Below are 17,093 nucleotides of genomic sequence, written 5' to 3'. Positions count from 1 at the left end.
GGCTACAGAATTATAACTCATTCTGCAGAAATGTCTGATTTTGATAATTTAAAGATTGTATTTTCAGCAGTTGTAGTTCAATTCCAGAATATATGATATAATATTGTAATTAAATTTGATTTTTCAATTACGAGTTATTACTTTTTGATGAGTTCAATTCGCTCCGATTGCTTTGTAAATTCAATTTATTTATCAGCAATTATATCACATTTTGATTTACTTAATACGACATGTGATTTACGCCTATAAGTTATCACTTTTTGATGCGCTGATTGACTTTTAAGTCTACATAGTTTTTCTATTGTTTTTTAAACCATTTCTTCAAGGTTTTCCGATAATATTTTTCGCACACGAATTTTGAGTTAATTATTACTGTTTGAAGTGTCCAACTTGCGACGATTCCTCCATTAATCCAAACCCTCTTTAAATTTTGTTTTGACGCATGAAATTCGGACCTAGTTTTCGGCTAGTTACAATCTTCATCTAGTTTTTAAAAAAGTAAAATATTTTTCGGAACTGTTTTACCGATTTCGCTCAAAATGTGAATTTTACCTTATAAATTTAAACTCTGATGAAATGATGTTGAAAATTATGTACCTTTCAACTTGAAATTTTTTCAACCACTTTTAAATAAAGTAATAAAAAAATAAATAATTATTGAAAATGATTTTTTGCATGGTTGTTGAATGATTGTTTGCGTATTTTGTATTTTTCCGTTTAAAGTTCTCTAAAATGGTTTAAAATCTGTATACCTTAGAATTCAAAATTTTGGTGAATGTTTTTAATTGGTATAGAAATAGAAATAATAGTAATAGAAAATAATAAATAATTAAAGAATTTTTTGCACTATCTTGAGATAAACAAATTTTATAATTATGTGCAAAAAAAAAAAAAAAAAAATCAATTTGCTTAAAAACATCTCATGGTATGACAAAATAGGTAAAAAGTAAAAGTAACATTAAGGAGTCCAAATCCTGACCAAAACCAAAAATATATGGATGTAAGAAATCCAAATCTGGCGAAAAATGTTTACTTCAGGGAAAATAATCAGTAAATTTTTGTTGTTGCTTGATTTCATCATTTAAAATATCATTTACTGTAATTAAATAGCATATTTAAAGCTAGGCCTGCATAAAATTAAGATTGAGGATTAGTACTTGGAAATCCGATTATTTGATCGTGAGTTATTCAGAGTGTTCCCTTTCCTTCATTTCACTGTATATACATGTCTTTTCATCTTTGTGGCATTTTTTACGCACGTTTGATTACAATATTTGCATTTACCATGAGTTGTGTCTTCACGTACTCCATCAAAATGTTTTCTTTTCTATCATAAAATTTTTTATTGTCGATAATTAGCTACACATATTTTTATAATCAGGTCTTATATTTGAGTCGAGTTAAGTCATGGTGAATTCAGATCATACATATCTTGTTCTTGCTTCAATCTTTGGTTGCATTTCATTTGTCTTAGTTCAGCTATTTCACTTTTCGATGAAATTGAGTTTGCTGTATTTTTAATTCTATTTTATTTTTACTGTAAAATAACATTTAACGCTTTACTAATGCTTCAAGTTTGATTGTTATGTACCACAAATGCTTCAAGCTTGCTTCATGCTTAAATGCTTCAAGTTTGAGTTTTTCTTTTTGGATATCTTGTGTGAAATGTGATAAGTAAATTTTTATTTCAAACTTTAAAGAGAATTAAAAATTTTTTTTTCCAGCATTAATAAGTAGCCATCTTGGGTGAGGTACCAAGACGGCCCGCTATGCTTGCCTTTTATTCCTTATAAATGCGCCCTCTTTGTAAAAATAGACCACCATCCCTTAAAAACACTAACTTTTTATTTTATTTTTTCAGGAAAATATTCTTTTCTTAACCACCTGTTTTAATGAGAAGTCCATTTCTGATTTATTTTGTTTTTGATAGCTATTTAACTTTAATTTCTTTATGTTAATAAGATTTTTCTTATTTAAAATTCGCATGAGATTCATCCTCAGAGATCATCTTTTATTTGGGAGTGGGGTATATTAATGCATTTTTTAGTGATTTTAAGTTTTACCATTATTTTTTTTTTAAAAATACCTTTTTATTTGTTTATTTTAAATGTTTATTTTCTCACAATTTTCTGTTTAAAATACAAAGAAAGCTTTAAAGTTGTTCATCAATTAATCCCCTTTTTTAGTTTATTTTTTTTGAAGAAAATTTATACAGATTGTCTTTTAGCTTGCCTCTTACTATTTTTCAAAAGCTTCAACTTTTTCTGTTATTTTGATTATGAGTGAGAATTACTTAGTGAAATGTACGCATAAAATAGTATAAAATGGTTATTTTAATAATTGAAGATCAAATTCAGTTTTTACATAATATTGATATTTTTATAAATTTTAAAGGTGTTAAGTGAGTGCCTTTTCAAAACTTTCCTTTCTGGAAACCCTTTTCCCCAAACTCCAGCCTCCAAAACCTTGCCTTTTTCTGCGAGTAAGCTCCCTGTCCTTTTTTGTTCCTAGGGAGAACTCTACAGTAAATTTTTTTGTTGATTGTAGACTCAAAATTTTTAAAATAACAGGAAATGTTTTTAACATCAATTTTTCTTTTTAATAATTTTTATGGGAAAAAAATAAAACTCCGATTCTTCGAACTTTAGGCGTAATTTCTGGCTCTCTAAATTTTAGTAGAATTCTTAATATTTCTTCATTATTTTGTTGTTTGACTTCATTATTATTTTATTGTCTTTAATCATAATTTATAAATAAAGCTTAACAGTTTGTTGGGTTGTTAATGTACTCATCTGTAGAAAAAAAGGAAAAATAAATAAATAAATAAATAAAATTAATCAATATGTAAATAACTAGAATGTTTTCTTTTTGTGCCAAATTGTTTCATACGCTTTTTTATATATTTTGCCCTAAATTGAGTTGATTTTCCTAATTAGTCCCGACTTTTTGTTCGTTTTCAACTCTCGTGCCTGTTTTTTCAATTAGGAGCCATATAATTGCAGAAAACATAAGTATCCCAAAGTAACCCCATATTACAGTATGCTGTCTAATTAATCTAATTATAATAGAAAAATCTTTGTTGTTTTTCAATTTTCTTTCTTTTAAGAAGTTCTGAATTTAGTTCTGTTAAGAAGAATTTGGTTTCAATTTTTCTAACAAATATTTTATCTTATCGTTTTGTTTCAATTTTTCAACAAATTATTAGCTTCTATTATGACTTCTGAATGCTACCTAATATGTAAATTAATCAACTGTGACATTTAAAATTTATAATATCAAATTATATTTTGTATTTCAAAATATTAATTCACTTTAGATAGTTGCAGTAAAATTATGTGAGTTTTTAAGCAAAGTTTTTAATCTAATTTATTTATTGTTAAGTTGAAGCAAGCAATATTAAGAACTTGAATAATTTTAGAACTATACACTATGTATTATCAATATTTGCAAACAGAACTTTATAATGTAACAAAATCAAATAAAAAATATGAGAAAGGTAGTATTTTCAAATAAGGTTTTTTTGTTATGAGCAAACATCAAGTTGTCAATTATAATTATAGTGGACATTTGGAAGCTACAATCCCAGTGCATTCTCATTTATATTCACCATAATAAAAATGCAAATGCACAAAAAAAGGGGTTCGATTGTTTGTTTTTATCTTAGGCATCCTTCATTGATGCAGTTTAAATGATTTTCTATTTCCAAAAATTAATATTATTATTGCGCTAATTTTATATTTAGTATGTAATCTAAGAGTATCAAACGTTAGCAAAGTTTAAATTTACGGCTGCAGTCAATGGTTTTTAATAGTGAGTATGTAACAATGTTATTAAAAAAAAATTGAATAACTGGAAATTAGTAATAAATCAAAAAATTTTTTCCCCCTGAAAAACATAAATTTAGTGTTTAATTAATTGGTTGTGGTTCACATAAGCCTGACATAAAATTTAGGCAGTAACCTTATGTCCATTGCAGATGAATGTACATTGCAGAGTCCATTGTTGAGTATGTCTATTGCCGAGGTTAAACGAACCAAAACAATGGGTATATAGTAATACTATTATTTATTGAATTTCGATTCGTTCTTTTAAATTTTAAAAAATCGTAGTTAAGTTAGAATTAAAGTGTACTGTTTCAAAAAGCTATTAAATTTTTTTTCGATGCATTTTTTATTTATTTAACTATCAAAGACAATACTATCAGAACCAAAAACAAACCAGTGGAAGCAAGTCACATACCCTGCAACATTTGAGGTTTTTTTCAGTGGTAGTGCACTGAAGCAGAAATTTTTAAAAAAAATTGACCTTTTATAGGACTTTTATCTGAACTCAAGAACTTGACCATTTATATATCTGTTTATGTTATACATTTGCAGTGGTGGGAATTTTTTTTTAATTCTTAATTTATCTCGGAGTTAATAAATTTCCTTTGTTTCTACAAGGAAAAATATTTTATGAAACTACAGCATGCTATGGTAGTTAAAGGGCATGAGATTAGCTGTATAAGCTAATTTCTCGCATGCCGTTACATGCCTTAAAATCTTGCCAAGTTTGCAATTTCACTATTATATAATAAATTTCCCCTTAGTTAAACCACTGTCTCAAATCATCCCAAAACATTTCATATTAGCCTCGTGGATTTCATGGTTTGTAATTTAGACTTTTTTTAAACATTTACCAAGAGCAGTTTATATCTAATTGCCAGTTCTTTGTAATATTAAACCAAATTAAGCAAAACGGCGTTATTATATTGCTTTATATGGTGACATTTATGGGGAAAACATGCTGAAACAATCATTAAGGAAACCTGATATTCAGACATAGTTAAAGTACAAAATAATTTAATAGAGGAATGGACAGGTTTTTGTAAACTTTTGAAAATTGTTCCTTCTGTCAAAAAGTAGATAAAATGTATATGGTTACTTTCATAGCTGCTTATAACTTTAACATAATATTTAGTTTATCCCTTTAACATATTATTCAGTTTTTCTCTTTAACATAATATTCAGTTTGTCTCTGTGAACTAAACTGTAAGAAGTCATATTAAAGAAGTCATATTAGTTAATAGTCAGAAGTCATAATAATACATGACCTTTAAACCAGTCAAAATTAATTAATAATGAAAGGACAGAAATCAGCAGTGAAGTAAATAAATAGAACAGGTCAGGAAAGAAAGAAGAAAAGAATGTGAAACTTCCAATATGGGAATTTTCTAGTGAATTTAAAACAGTTGTGGATATGTTATGCATTTACATTTCACTATATGAAGTGTTGTATGCTATTTAATCATATTCAACATAATTTTTTTAAAATTTCAAACAGTTGCTAAATTTAGTTCTGTGAAAAGCTGTTTAGCCAACCCTTGAATATTATGTAAATTGGCTGATATATCAGGGTTGCCACAAGCGACTAAAATGCAACTATTTTCAGCATGAGGCGACTATGGCAATTTTTTTTGCCTAAAAAGACTAAAAAAGCAACTATTTTCAGGAAAAGGAGACTATTAGGAGACTTTTCTGTACTCCTAGCAATGTTTTTTTAGCTTAATTGGGTTGAAAACCTGCAGCCTGCAAATTCTTCTGAAGACACTGAATTTCTTTTCTTAGGAAATGTAAAATAAAAATAATCAAGCTTAAAAAAATTAAATAAATAATCAAAACATTAAAAAATAGAAAGTTTTAGATTGCAAATTTGAGTCATCACTTTTTAATGCGTTCAATTTCATTTCATGCAGTCTATTTCATTTCTCGATCGCCATTTGAACGGTTATTGCTAAGAAATTCTGCATGATTTTAAAAATCCCAATTTTTATTACGATGCATGAATTTTGAATTTGAGTAATCACTTTTCACAATATATATATATATATATATATATATATATATATTTGCTAAATCAATTATTGATGAAAGGCAAAATTTCTTAGAAAAAGTGTTTTTTTTTTTAACGAAAAAGTATTTTTTGAATGAATTCTAGTAATTAAAAGTATTTAATTTTCTGCAAATATAAAAAATTTTTTATATAAAAATTTAGTGCTAGAACACTTACGTTTACATAAAAATTAGCGTATTTGCCACCAACTTGACTAAATGTATCATGGTATATGACAATTAAGTCATTTAATAAAATTTTAGTCTTATTTTTGCTGAATTTTTGTTCTTATTTAGGCAACTATTTTCATGCTTTAGGCTACTAAAAGTAACTATTTTGTTCATTTTTTTCTGTGGCAACCCTGATATATTAACTTATAGTAATAAAAAAAAAAAAAAAAAAAAACATTATGTTGGGAGCCTTACCCTGGAATTAGTGAGTGTGTGTGTGGGGGGGGGGGTTACCCAACCTCTAACTCTTAGTGGGGGGAGGGACTTGTTGTAAAACCTTTTTATTTCTAGCCTGTTTTCAAAGGGGAGTAAAATATCAGTGATTACCACGACTGACATATCGATTAATGTTATAACTGTATTAAATTGTGGTAGTCACGAATATTTTACTTCGATCCAAAACTTGTTAGAATTGAAATGATTTTGTTATTTTTTTCTCATTGTTTCTGCAAGGATCCTGTTTTTCTCTGGAGGGTAAGTAGTAATTTAGAAAATCATATCAAGATAACTTCTTGACCTATAGTGCTTAATAAAGTTCTTTTACCCTTGAATAGAGCGCAAATGCAATAAATAGACAGAAATAGGTAAAAATCCACACTTAATGGAAGTTATTATTACTAGTAGCAATTTATCTGGTAAATCTGATAAAATAGCAATTTATCTGGTTGACTAAAGACAATGCATTGTTAGTTATAAATTGTAGTTATTTGAGTCAAAGTACTTAAAATTTGTATTTTTTTTTCTCCCTTTTCACCTCGTTGAAATATTTTCCGCAACCTTTCGCTGTTCCTATCTAACTTTTGGTCTTTTTTTATTTATTTTAAATAGAATACTGAATCAATTTTCGAATTTTTTTGTTTGCTGTCTTTTACTCCTTTTTGTCCCCTAGTGAGATTATCGTAACAACCAGGGGTGATTGTGCTCCGGAAAAAATCCGGATTTCCGGATTTTTCGCTAACTGCGATCCAAAAGTTTCCAGAAATCCAAAGTCCAGAAGTTTCAAGAAATCATCGATCACATTTATATATAAAAATTCTTGTATATTTAAAAATATTAGAACTGGAATTTATACTTGGCATCTCTTTCATTTGTAAATATTTTTTCTGGTAGAGTAATAAATGTGAGTAGAGATAAAAGTAAACTTACACATAATTATTCATTTAAATTATGCTGCATATAATTCATTTCGAATATCATGTTTTGAAAATTTCAATGATTTAAATTTATAAAGATATAAATTTTTTGAATGATTTTACTCAAGAAATTTTCAGGATTTTTGAGTTGGGGTGCCAATCACCAGTGAACAAGGTAATTTTTATAAAATTGGAAATTGACTTAAAAAATAAAAATTTTTAAGAATTTTTTTTTTACTTCTTTTAGTTGCCATAAATAAAAAGATCAACAACTAAATATTTTTAAAAAAAATGTTCCTGTGTTAAAATGAGAATCTCGTAATAACAGTGGTTTGTTTAAAATGGTTTTGTCTGAAAATTTAGCTAAATTGATCCAAATATATCAGGGTTTGTAAAAGTCCTGATAAAAAAATGTTTTGTCCTTGTCTGTCATGATATTCTTGATTTTTGTATGTGTTCAGCATATCCCATTTTCTACGTATGTAATTGCAGATTTTAAAATAATTGATTTGAAGAATTGAAAGATTTGGATTTTCGATCTAAAATCTTTTTATTTTTATTAATAAATCTCGTAAATATATCGAAATTCGATAATTCAAACTTTGGGATCATGCAAGCATGCTTGTTTCTGGCATATAGCCCCACTTGCAAGACTCAATGCTTCAAACTTTTTGGGAATTCTGTCATGTTATGAAAACGGAACTCAATTAACGATTTTCATTATCAATTTTTTATGGTAACGAATTCAACGGTCGTGCGCATTATTTATTGTTTTCAGTGAATACAACAGCAAGTATTTTTGGATGCAGTATTGTGCTTTGAGAATTATTGATTCTTTTCTTTCTATCTGATTTTAAAAATGATCGATATCAATCAATAATACGGTAATCATATCATAGAATTTTTAATAACACTTAATTTTTTTTTGGTACAAAAATGTTAAGATGCCTATTCATTCTGTTTTCATTTCAAGATTAAAATTATTTGATTTAGAAAGTCTTTAACTCGATTACAGATTTTAATTAATTACTAGGAGGCTTCGCCCCCTGCTCGCTGGCGCTCGCCAACCCCGAAACTGCTTTCGCAGTTCATTTCGGATTGCTTCGCAATCCGATGCTCGCTCATTGCATACGTTCTTAACGTCTAGCTTTACTTTTTTGAACACTGAAGTTCCGAAAACTTTTCACTGTAGAAAATTCTAAACCTGTGCATTTCAATATTAAATTAAAATTGAAAACAGTACGCATATTTTTCTTAATCACACTATTCTAAATTTCAGTTGTTAAGAAAAGTAACTTGTAAGTTTTGTTTTAAAGTCTTTCCCACCAAAGGGCTAAAACCATGTGTTGTAAAACAACATGAAATAGTACTGAACGCCGGATGTAAAGCATCGGCTTCGATGAAGATAATTTTGTGAGAATTTTTTGGATAATTTGGTGAGAATTCACCCGATTAGCCATATGATGCTCACTACGTGCTCTTGCGCGCCGAATCCTATCAATTAAAAATGAAAACTGTTGCCAACGCGAGAAAAAAAATATCATCGGTTTTATTGATACATGCGTATTAGCATTTTATATAATATAGATTGGTATACAGAAATGTTAACCATTTGATATTGATTATTATTAATATTTATTTAATCCAGTTATACTGCAAGTGCAGATGCTTCATTTATAATATAGCAAGCTGGATGCCTGTTCTTCGTAAGGGGTGGAAAAAAAAGAACATTACTGCTAAATCATGCACAAAGCTGAAAGCAGATAAATACCAACATAAATAATGAAGTTAAAACATATCAAATGCTTTATTTATTTATTTGTTATTATTATTTGTTGCCCTTCCCTGTGACTTTACGTTATTAAATTAAGCAAAAAAAAAAAAAAAAAAAAAAAAACGCATTTAGTAGTTCATCCCAACAAAATAAAGAGTTACTGTATTCAGTATCATCTGGCAGAATGCCTTGAGGCAACTCATGTTATTTAAAATTTACTACAATCAAGCAACTTTCTCCTGTATTTATATCTTCGAGGGACCATAAAAATAATTCCGTACTATCATAAAATGCACAGTATTGGGACAGCTTTAATAAGCACCAAATTTACTCATAAAATACTTTGTACCTGTATAAGGATATATTTGGTACCTATTAAAACTGCACCTATTACCATAATGACAGTAGTGCCTATTGCCAAAATTAAACATTACTGTTGTAAATAATGGTATGCCGACTTTTTACGGTTCCCCAAAACAAATTAGTACATTTTCTCTATTGATTTTGCTTTTTAGTACATATCTTATTATTTTTTAAATCAAAGTAATCATGTACCGATTACCAAAATTAACTCGGCATCATTAACATCAATAATTTTTACCGGTTTTTTAAGCTCCATTAAATGAATTAGTACCATTTTTTTAAAATTAATTTTACTTTTCTGTACAATTTTTTTAAAATTTTCAATTTAAGTTGATTTTAAATTTAGTTTTATGGTACCATGTTTTAAAAGCGTAATGATAAACAAAATAAACACGTGATTTCAGAGAACATTAGGAATACTAATTTGGTGACGTAGCCATGATCATTCAGATAATCATGCATAAGGAATAAAAAATAATTATCTATTACAGAACGCGCAATAAGCTATTTATTATTATTTTTTTTTTGTTGATCAGAGCTACACGCTAGCAAACATCACTGATGCTGCTATCTTTGAAATATTTGTAAAAACTGAATCGCCTGTACTTTAATTTAAAAAATAGTTTCCGCTAAACCAATGAGAAAATTACATTTTTTAAATGTCTCTGAGTTGAAAGTCAAATTAAAAAAATCATCGGGCTTCTTAATTTATTGTCAATTGTACTAATTGAGCTTCATGTTGGATGTCCAATTTTTAGTGTTTATGGTATACCCGCAGTCCGGTATACAGTCATACACGATTTTTTTAATTTTATTACATGTGTAGATACTGGAAACTATTAAAACTTCTTGTTCTAAACAAATTAATTTCGAAATGGGCCTAATAAATAATAATTTTAATAAAATAATAATTTTGATCCTGATGCCCCCACTCAAATAAATTAAAGATTTTTTTTCATAAAATTTATTTTTATATATTAAAATAAAGTTAGTAAGACGGAATAGTCACATGCAGCCAAGAACGTGATGTCACGCATGCGATTTAACTGGGCTTTGAAAAGATTTTTCCAAACGAACAATGAATAAATATGAGAAAGTTCCATGACTTGGAACTTTTAGAGTGCGTTGCAAAACCTCCAAGGCAAAATATTCTGATCATCTGCGTTCGAAAATAATAAAAAAAAGTACAATCGGTTTTATTCGCAAGAGATATTTTATCCTTCTGTTTTTTTTCTTCCACTCCTCTTTTTTAATTGATATTTTCCGTTAAATAGTAGGTTTTAAAATCGAACATTTAATTTTATTGCAAAATATTTCCTAATGCTGTATTGTATGCAAAATATTTCCTAATGAAAATTTTAGATTTGAAAAAATAGCACAATTTTGAAAAAAATATTAAGTGAATTATCGTCTGTTTGGTAGTGCCTCACAAATTGTTTTTTTACTTAATTGTTTTTTTACTTAATTGTTTTAAATTGTTTGTTTGAGTGTTGTTTCTTGCATTTAAACTTCTTCATTATGATTGTTAACTGTTGGTGTTGAAATTAATATTTGTTACTTTAGCACCATAAAATTTGTAAGTAAGTAGTCAAATTGTTTAAATGCATATCCTGCAATATTTAAGTTGACTGTATTTCTAAATGTTGATTAATAACTGTGATATTTAAGGTAACGGCTTAGAACATATTTAAAAAGTATACTTAAGAATCTTTTGATATGTATTTATGCTAAAGAATAAGTGTAGTCTAATGATGAAGAAATAAAAAATTTTTTTTGAAGTATATTTTATGCAAATGCAGTAATAGTTAATGGTTATTCTTGAGAGATTTGTTTGTGGTGATTAAGATTAAAATTTAGAAACTAATACAGGTATTTAACAAACCTAGTATCGATTACGATATGGCTTCGAGAAAATAATTTCAAGTCTAATTTATTATAAACGTAGATTTTCTACTTACATCAGACGCGGAAACAGGCGTGCAAAGCTGTCCATTTTACTGAATTTTTCGTTTCAACTGTTTTAATTAAAAATTCTCGTTTGTGTATAGTTTAAAAAATTTTCCGAAATTCGGAAAGTTTTTGAAAAAAATCCATATTTAAAAGAATTTTTATTCAGTTTGTTTCTCGCTTAAGTATTTAAATAAATATTGCCCAATGCTAGGTACTGTAACTAATGAATGAAGCAAACATTATTTATCGTAATCCGTTAGAAACTTTTGTTTTTTAAATAGTCTTTTTTAAACATTATTTTCATTCAGAACTCTCTATTTTAAACAGGGTTCGTTTTTTAAAAGCCCTTAGAGGTGCTTTTTTCATTGGGTGTTTTTAAAAAGTGCTTAATTTTTGATTTTTCAAAATGAGATTTTTCTTTTACTATGTTGATTTTCACTTCGAATTATGCAAAAAGACCCTGTTTCACATTGTTCTATTCACCTTTTCATAATTAATTCAACCCCAATCTATTTCGGCGTATAGTTCAGTTAGTCCGCAGCGTATGAAAACGCCATTCGTTTTACATGATTCAAAATTTCATGATTTTTGACAATTGTCAAAAACAATGCCAAATAGTTTTTATTTTTGTTTGATATGACGGTTAAACCAAGATAAAACGGTCGATTGTCGAAAACTTTCCAACCCTGCCTAATAATATTTTTTTAAAGTGCATAAAAATATTTTTTGAGTGCTTGCAAAGTGCTTAAAAGGCGATTTTTTTGTTGAATAATTTGACTACGCACCCTGTTAAAATTATGGAATATCTTAATAGCTATGTAAAAGAGATTCAATATTTATTACTGTTCAAATTTTTTAATTCAAAAATATAATTAATATAATAAAAGCATTTTGCATTCATGTCGATTTAATGTGAATGATATGTGGAAAATATTGCACTCTATTTAAATATATAGTTATTAGTGATTTGTAGTTATCATATTTCACTGACCATGAAAATTCCTAAGATTCCCTGTGTCTTATTTACTTCGCAAAGGGTAGTTGGAAAATTTATTTACTAAAATGTGTTAAATGCCCTGGATATTTTCTTTTTCATGTTGGTAGTTATGTATGTTGTAGTAAGTGACTGTTTTCTGGATTCAATTGACTATTTTTATTGGGTTTAGTTTGAATCATTTCTTTGATTTAATATTAAGAAAATAAAAGAACAAAAAATATGATAAGATATTCTTGCAACTAACTAGTTCAATTCTGTATCTTCTAACAATGTTATTTCGTTCCCATTAAGAAAGTGATTTTTAAAACGGGGGAAGGAGGTGTGAACGAGATAATAAAAAGAAGGAAGGAAGATAAGTTTAATTCTGAGGAGAAGAAAAAACCCATTTCATTTTATAAAAATAGCAATATTTGTTTAAATCTTTTTTCCTTATATCTCCTTCCGATTTTTCATTATTAAGTTACGCGGAACTATGCCCAATATTGATTTGATAAACAGCGTTAGAAGATTGGTAAAATCTTATCACTTTTACTTTTATTCCTTATTTTTCTTTTCCTTCTTTTTGAAAAGAAAAAGGTAAAATGAGCTGAAAATTCAAGGGAAAGAGAAGAAAAGAAACATAAGGATTTTTAAAGTATTAATATTTTTTTTTTATGTCATTCTTCGACGGAGAGGAGCGATACATCGAAAGTTTTGAATATTTTAATATTCCAAAAACAGTTTTGAGGGGTGAAAAGGAATAAATTCTCTATGTATCTGTATGATATAGCAAAAAGAATGCAAACGTTAAATTTTTCTTGTTCTTTTTTATTTTCCTTGAAAAAAAATCAAAGGATGATAAAATGTTGTTTGGAATTATTTCTTTTAAACTCAAGACTGGTAATTAGGAAATAGACCCCAAACTAAAAAATTCATCAAAAAACCTAAAAAAATCTTTTTTTTAAAGATTTTTTTTTTTTTTTCCTGTTGGAGTATTCTTTTAATCCGAGGCTTATTATTTGTTAAAGATATTTGCCCCCATTTTATTCGGGAGAAAAAAAAAATTCGTTAAATCTTGAAATGAGGTTTTTTTTTGTTGTAAAATTGGAGCTAAAACTGTAGTTAATAACGCAGGATAATCTTTCTAAGAAACTTTCAACATTCACGGTTAATTCCGGAAAGATTTTTAGCGGGAAAAAAAAGCCTTATATCCTTCATAATTTTAGGTTAGGATAATAGAATGTAATGCTAATCAACCCAACTCCTAACTCCAGATTTTCTCATTTTAATAAAAAATGTCAAGTAACCAATTTTTGTTATGTAATCTATGGGTTCTATCAGGCACTCCTTGCTCCTTTATGCTCATGAAAGTACGCTTTTTAATGTAATTTTTTTTTTTAAGCAAAAGACTATTTTTCTTTGAACTTTCTAGATTTTTAAATCGATGTGGTTGGAAATTGATCGAAGTAATAAGTGGTCCGCTGGTCCAAGATTACTGAAAGTACTCAGACCAAGGAAAAATTAGCATCAGTGTATTTTTTGGATCAGTCATTTAAAGAACGCTAATGCGTTAGTAAAAGGATCCACTAGGCATACCAAAAAACACAATTTTTGCGATTAAGTGTGTTAAATTTGGAAGGAAATATTAGCTGAATAGGTTTTTCTTTTGTTTTATTTTTATTTATTAATACAGTTTCGTTATTTATGTTTATAATCTAGCCTCATTCCTTGAAGCAAAATCTTATTTACTATGTTAAGCAAATTTCATTTAAAGAAATTTGAGCAAGAAAGCTATCAAGTTGATTGAACATAGTTAACTACTAAACTTGAAACAATATGTCTTACGTTCTATTGGTCATTTGAAGCAGTAATTCTTTTTAGGACTTCTTACGATGAGTATGATTTCATAGTAAGATTTTAAGGATTATTTGTTTGTTAAGCATGATTACTTTTTTAAAAAAATCTTTCTGAAGAAAATCTTTCTTAAAACTTGTTTTGTATATGTTCAATTTTTATTATCAATATTTATTCGCGTTTTATTAATTGCTGAGTGATTTTTGAAAATTTATGTTTATTTTTCATTTCTGCATTTACGGGGTGCGTTTTTAAAAAGTGCTTATTTTTGATTTAAATTTTTAAAAGCCCTTAAAGGTGCTTTTTTTATTCGGAGTTTGTAAAAAGTTCTTAATTTTCTTTTAAAAAGAGATTTTTTCTTTGCCGTGACGATTGTCGTTCTAAATTACAAAAAATGCATGATTTTCGCAATTTTCTCTGCAATATTTATCAGAAACTAGTTTTTTTGTCATGATTATGGGAAGTTTGTGAAAATGTTTTTGAATTTTTTAAAATTTTATATTCATAAATTAAGAACTTTAAAGATAGAAAAAATAATTTTTATTAATCGCAGATTTTAATTATAATTTTGTTTTGGAAAATGATTAAAGATATTTTTTTCGGTGCTTAAAAAGTACTTGAAAGGTGCTTATTTTTTGTTGAAAAATATGGCTACGCACCCTGATTTAATGTCAATAGTTCGAAAATGTAGTTTTTTTTTAAAAACAATATATGTGTTACGTCAAGCGCTCAGGTATTTTAATTTTGATCTAGTTGCACTTGTATAATTTTGATCTAGTTGCGCTTTCTACGTCATATTGTTAACATCGTTTGGTTTGTCATTTCTAAGTTAACTTTCAAAAAATTCTATGGCTGGCAACAGCATTTTTATTCTTTAAGTTGTTTATTTTTATTTCTTTTAGAATTCGTTCTTTTTTAGCGAAATGTTTTTTAACCTAACAGAACACTGTTCTCTCTATATATGTAGAAAATAAAGTAAATATTTAAGTGTTGTGAAAAGAATCTTATTTAGTTGTGCAAAGTACTTCAATATGTGAAGATTTCTGGGTAAAAATGAATTAACACAGTAAAGATATTTGTAAGTAAATAAATCTAATTCATTTAGTCAATTTTTTTTAATTGTTGGAATTATTCATTTCTTCTATATAATATGCTGTACATTCTTAAAGATAAATTTCTAGAATTAAGGGGTATTTCCAATCATACACTCACCAGAAGTGCAAGTCCAAAGGAGATATCCAAGCGTCAGCGGTTAAACAATCATAACAACAGAAATACTGGTCCTTTAGTGGGCTTGAACAAATTTATTTTAAACTTATGTTTGTCTATGATAGTTGGTATTGCTAAGCAGTATTATAATATCCAAAAGGTCTCAGAAGAAATCACATTGTATCGGAGTTCCAATTGAAATAACTTCATTGCATAACATTTCCGTTTGAAGCATGCTTTCCATAATCTGGTAGTTGCGACTCCCACTGCAATATTTGGTAGGATTGTATAGTCTCTGGGTCCACGCTGCTTGCGGTATCTTCATCGTCAACTACGGCATCGCCTGGGTTGAGAAGGTGGTTAGTGCTACTGAGGGTCGCCATCTGGTGCTCATCGTGGTGACGGTGATGGTGATGTCGGGGAGAGCTGGCACTTGATCTCGGTGGAGGCGGAGGTGGTACCACGGGTAATGACCCTTCGTCGTCGTATTGGGCGGTGGCAGAAAACACGGTGAGGTCGTCCCGTGCTTGCAGTTGTTGTCAGATGGTCGTTTCCCTAGAAATGCCAAAGTCTTGCAATGAACATTTAACATTTTTGCATAAAACTAAACATTTTTTTTAAAAAATGAGACATTTAAATATTGTAGCTTTTATTTTAAAAATTTGTTTTTCCAATGTGTTAGAGTAATATAAAATTGTTAGCTATGTTTGTTTGTTTGTTTCGATACGCTTATATTCCAGTATAAACTGTTAACAATTTAGGATCAGAGTAAGAACTATGATATTTTAAAAATTTGCTGGAATCTTAATATGATGAGCCATATAATTGTTAAGTACTTTTTTTTATCTGTATGTTATTCTAGATTGGAAACTGTATGTTTTTTTTTAACCACTTCATTATAGATATTTGTGAGTTTTGACATTGGCTTTTATCTTACATCATGTTCACATCGTGTTATGTTTCAATATTTAATCTATATAAAGCAATAAGATTTATTTCAAATGCAATTGAAAAAAAAAATACATGTCTCAAAACTAAAACAATTTTTCGATTCAATGTTTTTTAAAAAAAGTTAGAAGGTATGCATTATCTTTTTCTGTCACAAATTATAAATGAATGCCTATATGAAAGTAAGAGTGCTTGAAAATAGATTGCCAAATCAAAAACTGTGGGAAAGAATGACCTTAAAAAGAAATAAAAAAAAAATGGAAAAAGGGGTAGAGTTTTTCGCTGACAAGCGATCCGTCATTTCCTTAAGTTTTTGAGATATACTTTAAGAGACCTCAATATATCTACGGACCTTATTTAAAGGACCCAGAAGTATGGAGCCCTTCAAAAGACTCAAGGGACAGTATCGGCTGACATTTCGATCCACTCCATCCCGTCGTATTTTGGCTTTGTCTACAAAGAATGAAGAAAAGACCAAGATATCTTGATGAATAATGCTTTTAAAAATGTATTTCGTTGGATTGTTTTTAGGATGAAAAGTTGGTCTTATATCGAGGCGATTTGAAGTGGAATCAATATTGCGTTTTATTTTTAATGCGGCTTTCTCATTTTATTCCTTCAAACCTGTTTTTAGAGTTATGAGAAACTGTAGAATTAGGTCATAAATATGAAATTGTCAAAAAAGTAAGTTGTTGTAGAGGATTTATTTAATAAACCCAATTTATAATGTTTTAATTAGGAAGAGAATTAGAAGCTTGAGAAATAACTAAGTTTTAGAATGTTAA

At 28.1% G+C, this 17,093-nt stretch overlaps 2 protein-coding genes across 5 annotated transcripts in view; one reads left to right on the top strand and one right to left on the bottom strand.

Annotated features, from left to right (window-relative positions):
- The window catches only part of LOC107455693 (midasin), a 298,299-nt gene that overhangs the window by 90,478 nt on the left and 190,728 nt on the right, over positions 1 to 17,093 (top strand). The window lies entirely within an intron of this gene.
- The window catches only part of LOC107455694 (uncharacterized), a 76,877-nt gene that overhangs the window by 2,195 nt on the left and 57,589 nt on the right, over positions 1 to 17,093 (bottom strand). For 2 of the 4 annotated variants that reach the window (XR_011637622.2, XR_011637623.2), the window contains one exon: positions 15,364 to 15,915. Coding sequence is in view for 2 of the 4 variants with exons in the window: in XM_016073337.5 (XP_015928823.1) it covers positions 15,900 to 15,915 (16 nt within the window). In the remaining 2 variants the exon portion in view is untranslated. Of the gene's footprint in view, positions 1 to 15,251; positions 15,916 to 17,093 lie in introns of those variants that run through there. The other 2 variants (XM_016073337.5, XM_016073339.5) reach the window with 1 other exon arrangement.

Source organism: Parasteatoda tepidariorum, chromosome 5 (assembly GCF_982258835.1).
Source record: "Parasteatoda tepidariorum strain Cologne lab strain chromosome 5, Ptep-v5.0, whole genome shotgun sequence".
In the NCBI taxonomy this organism is placed as follows: Eukaryota; Metazoa; Arthropoda; class Arachnida; order Araneae; family Theridiidae; genus Parasteatoda; species Parasteatoda tepidariorum.
The sequence above is the reverse complement of the archived record's forward strand: the minus strand, read 5'-3'. Positions and strand labels throughout refer to the sequence as shown.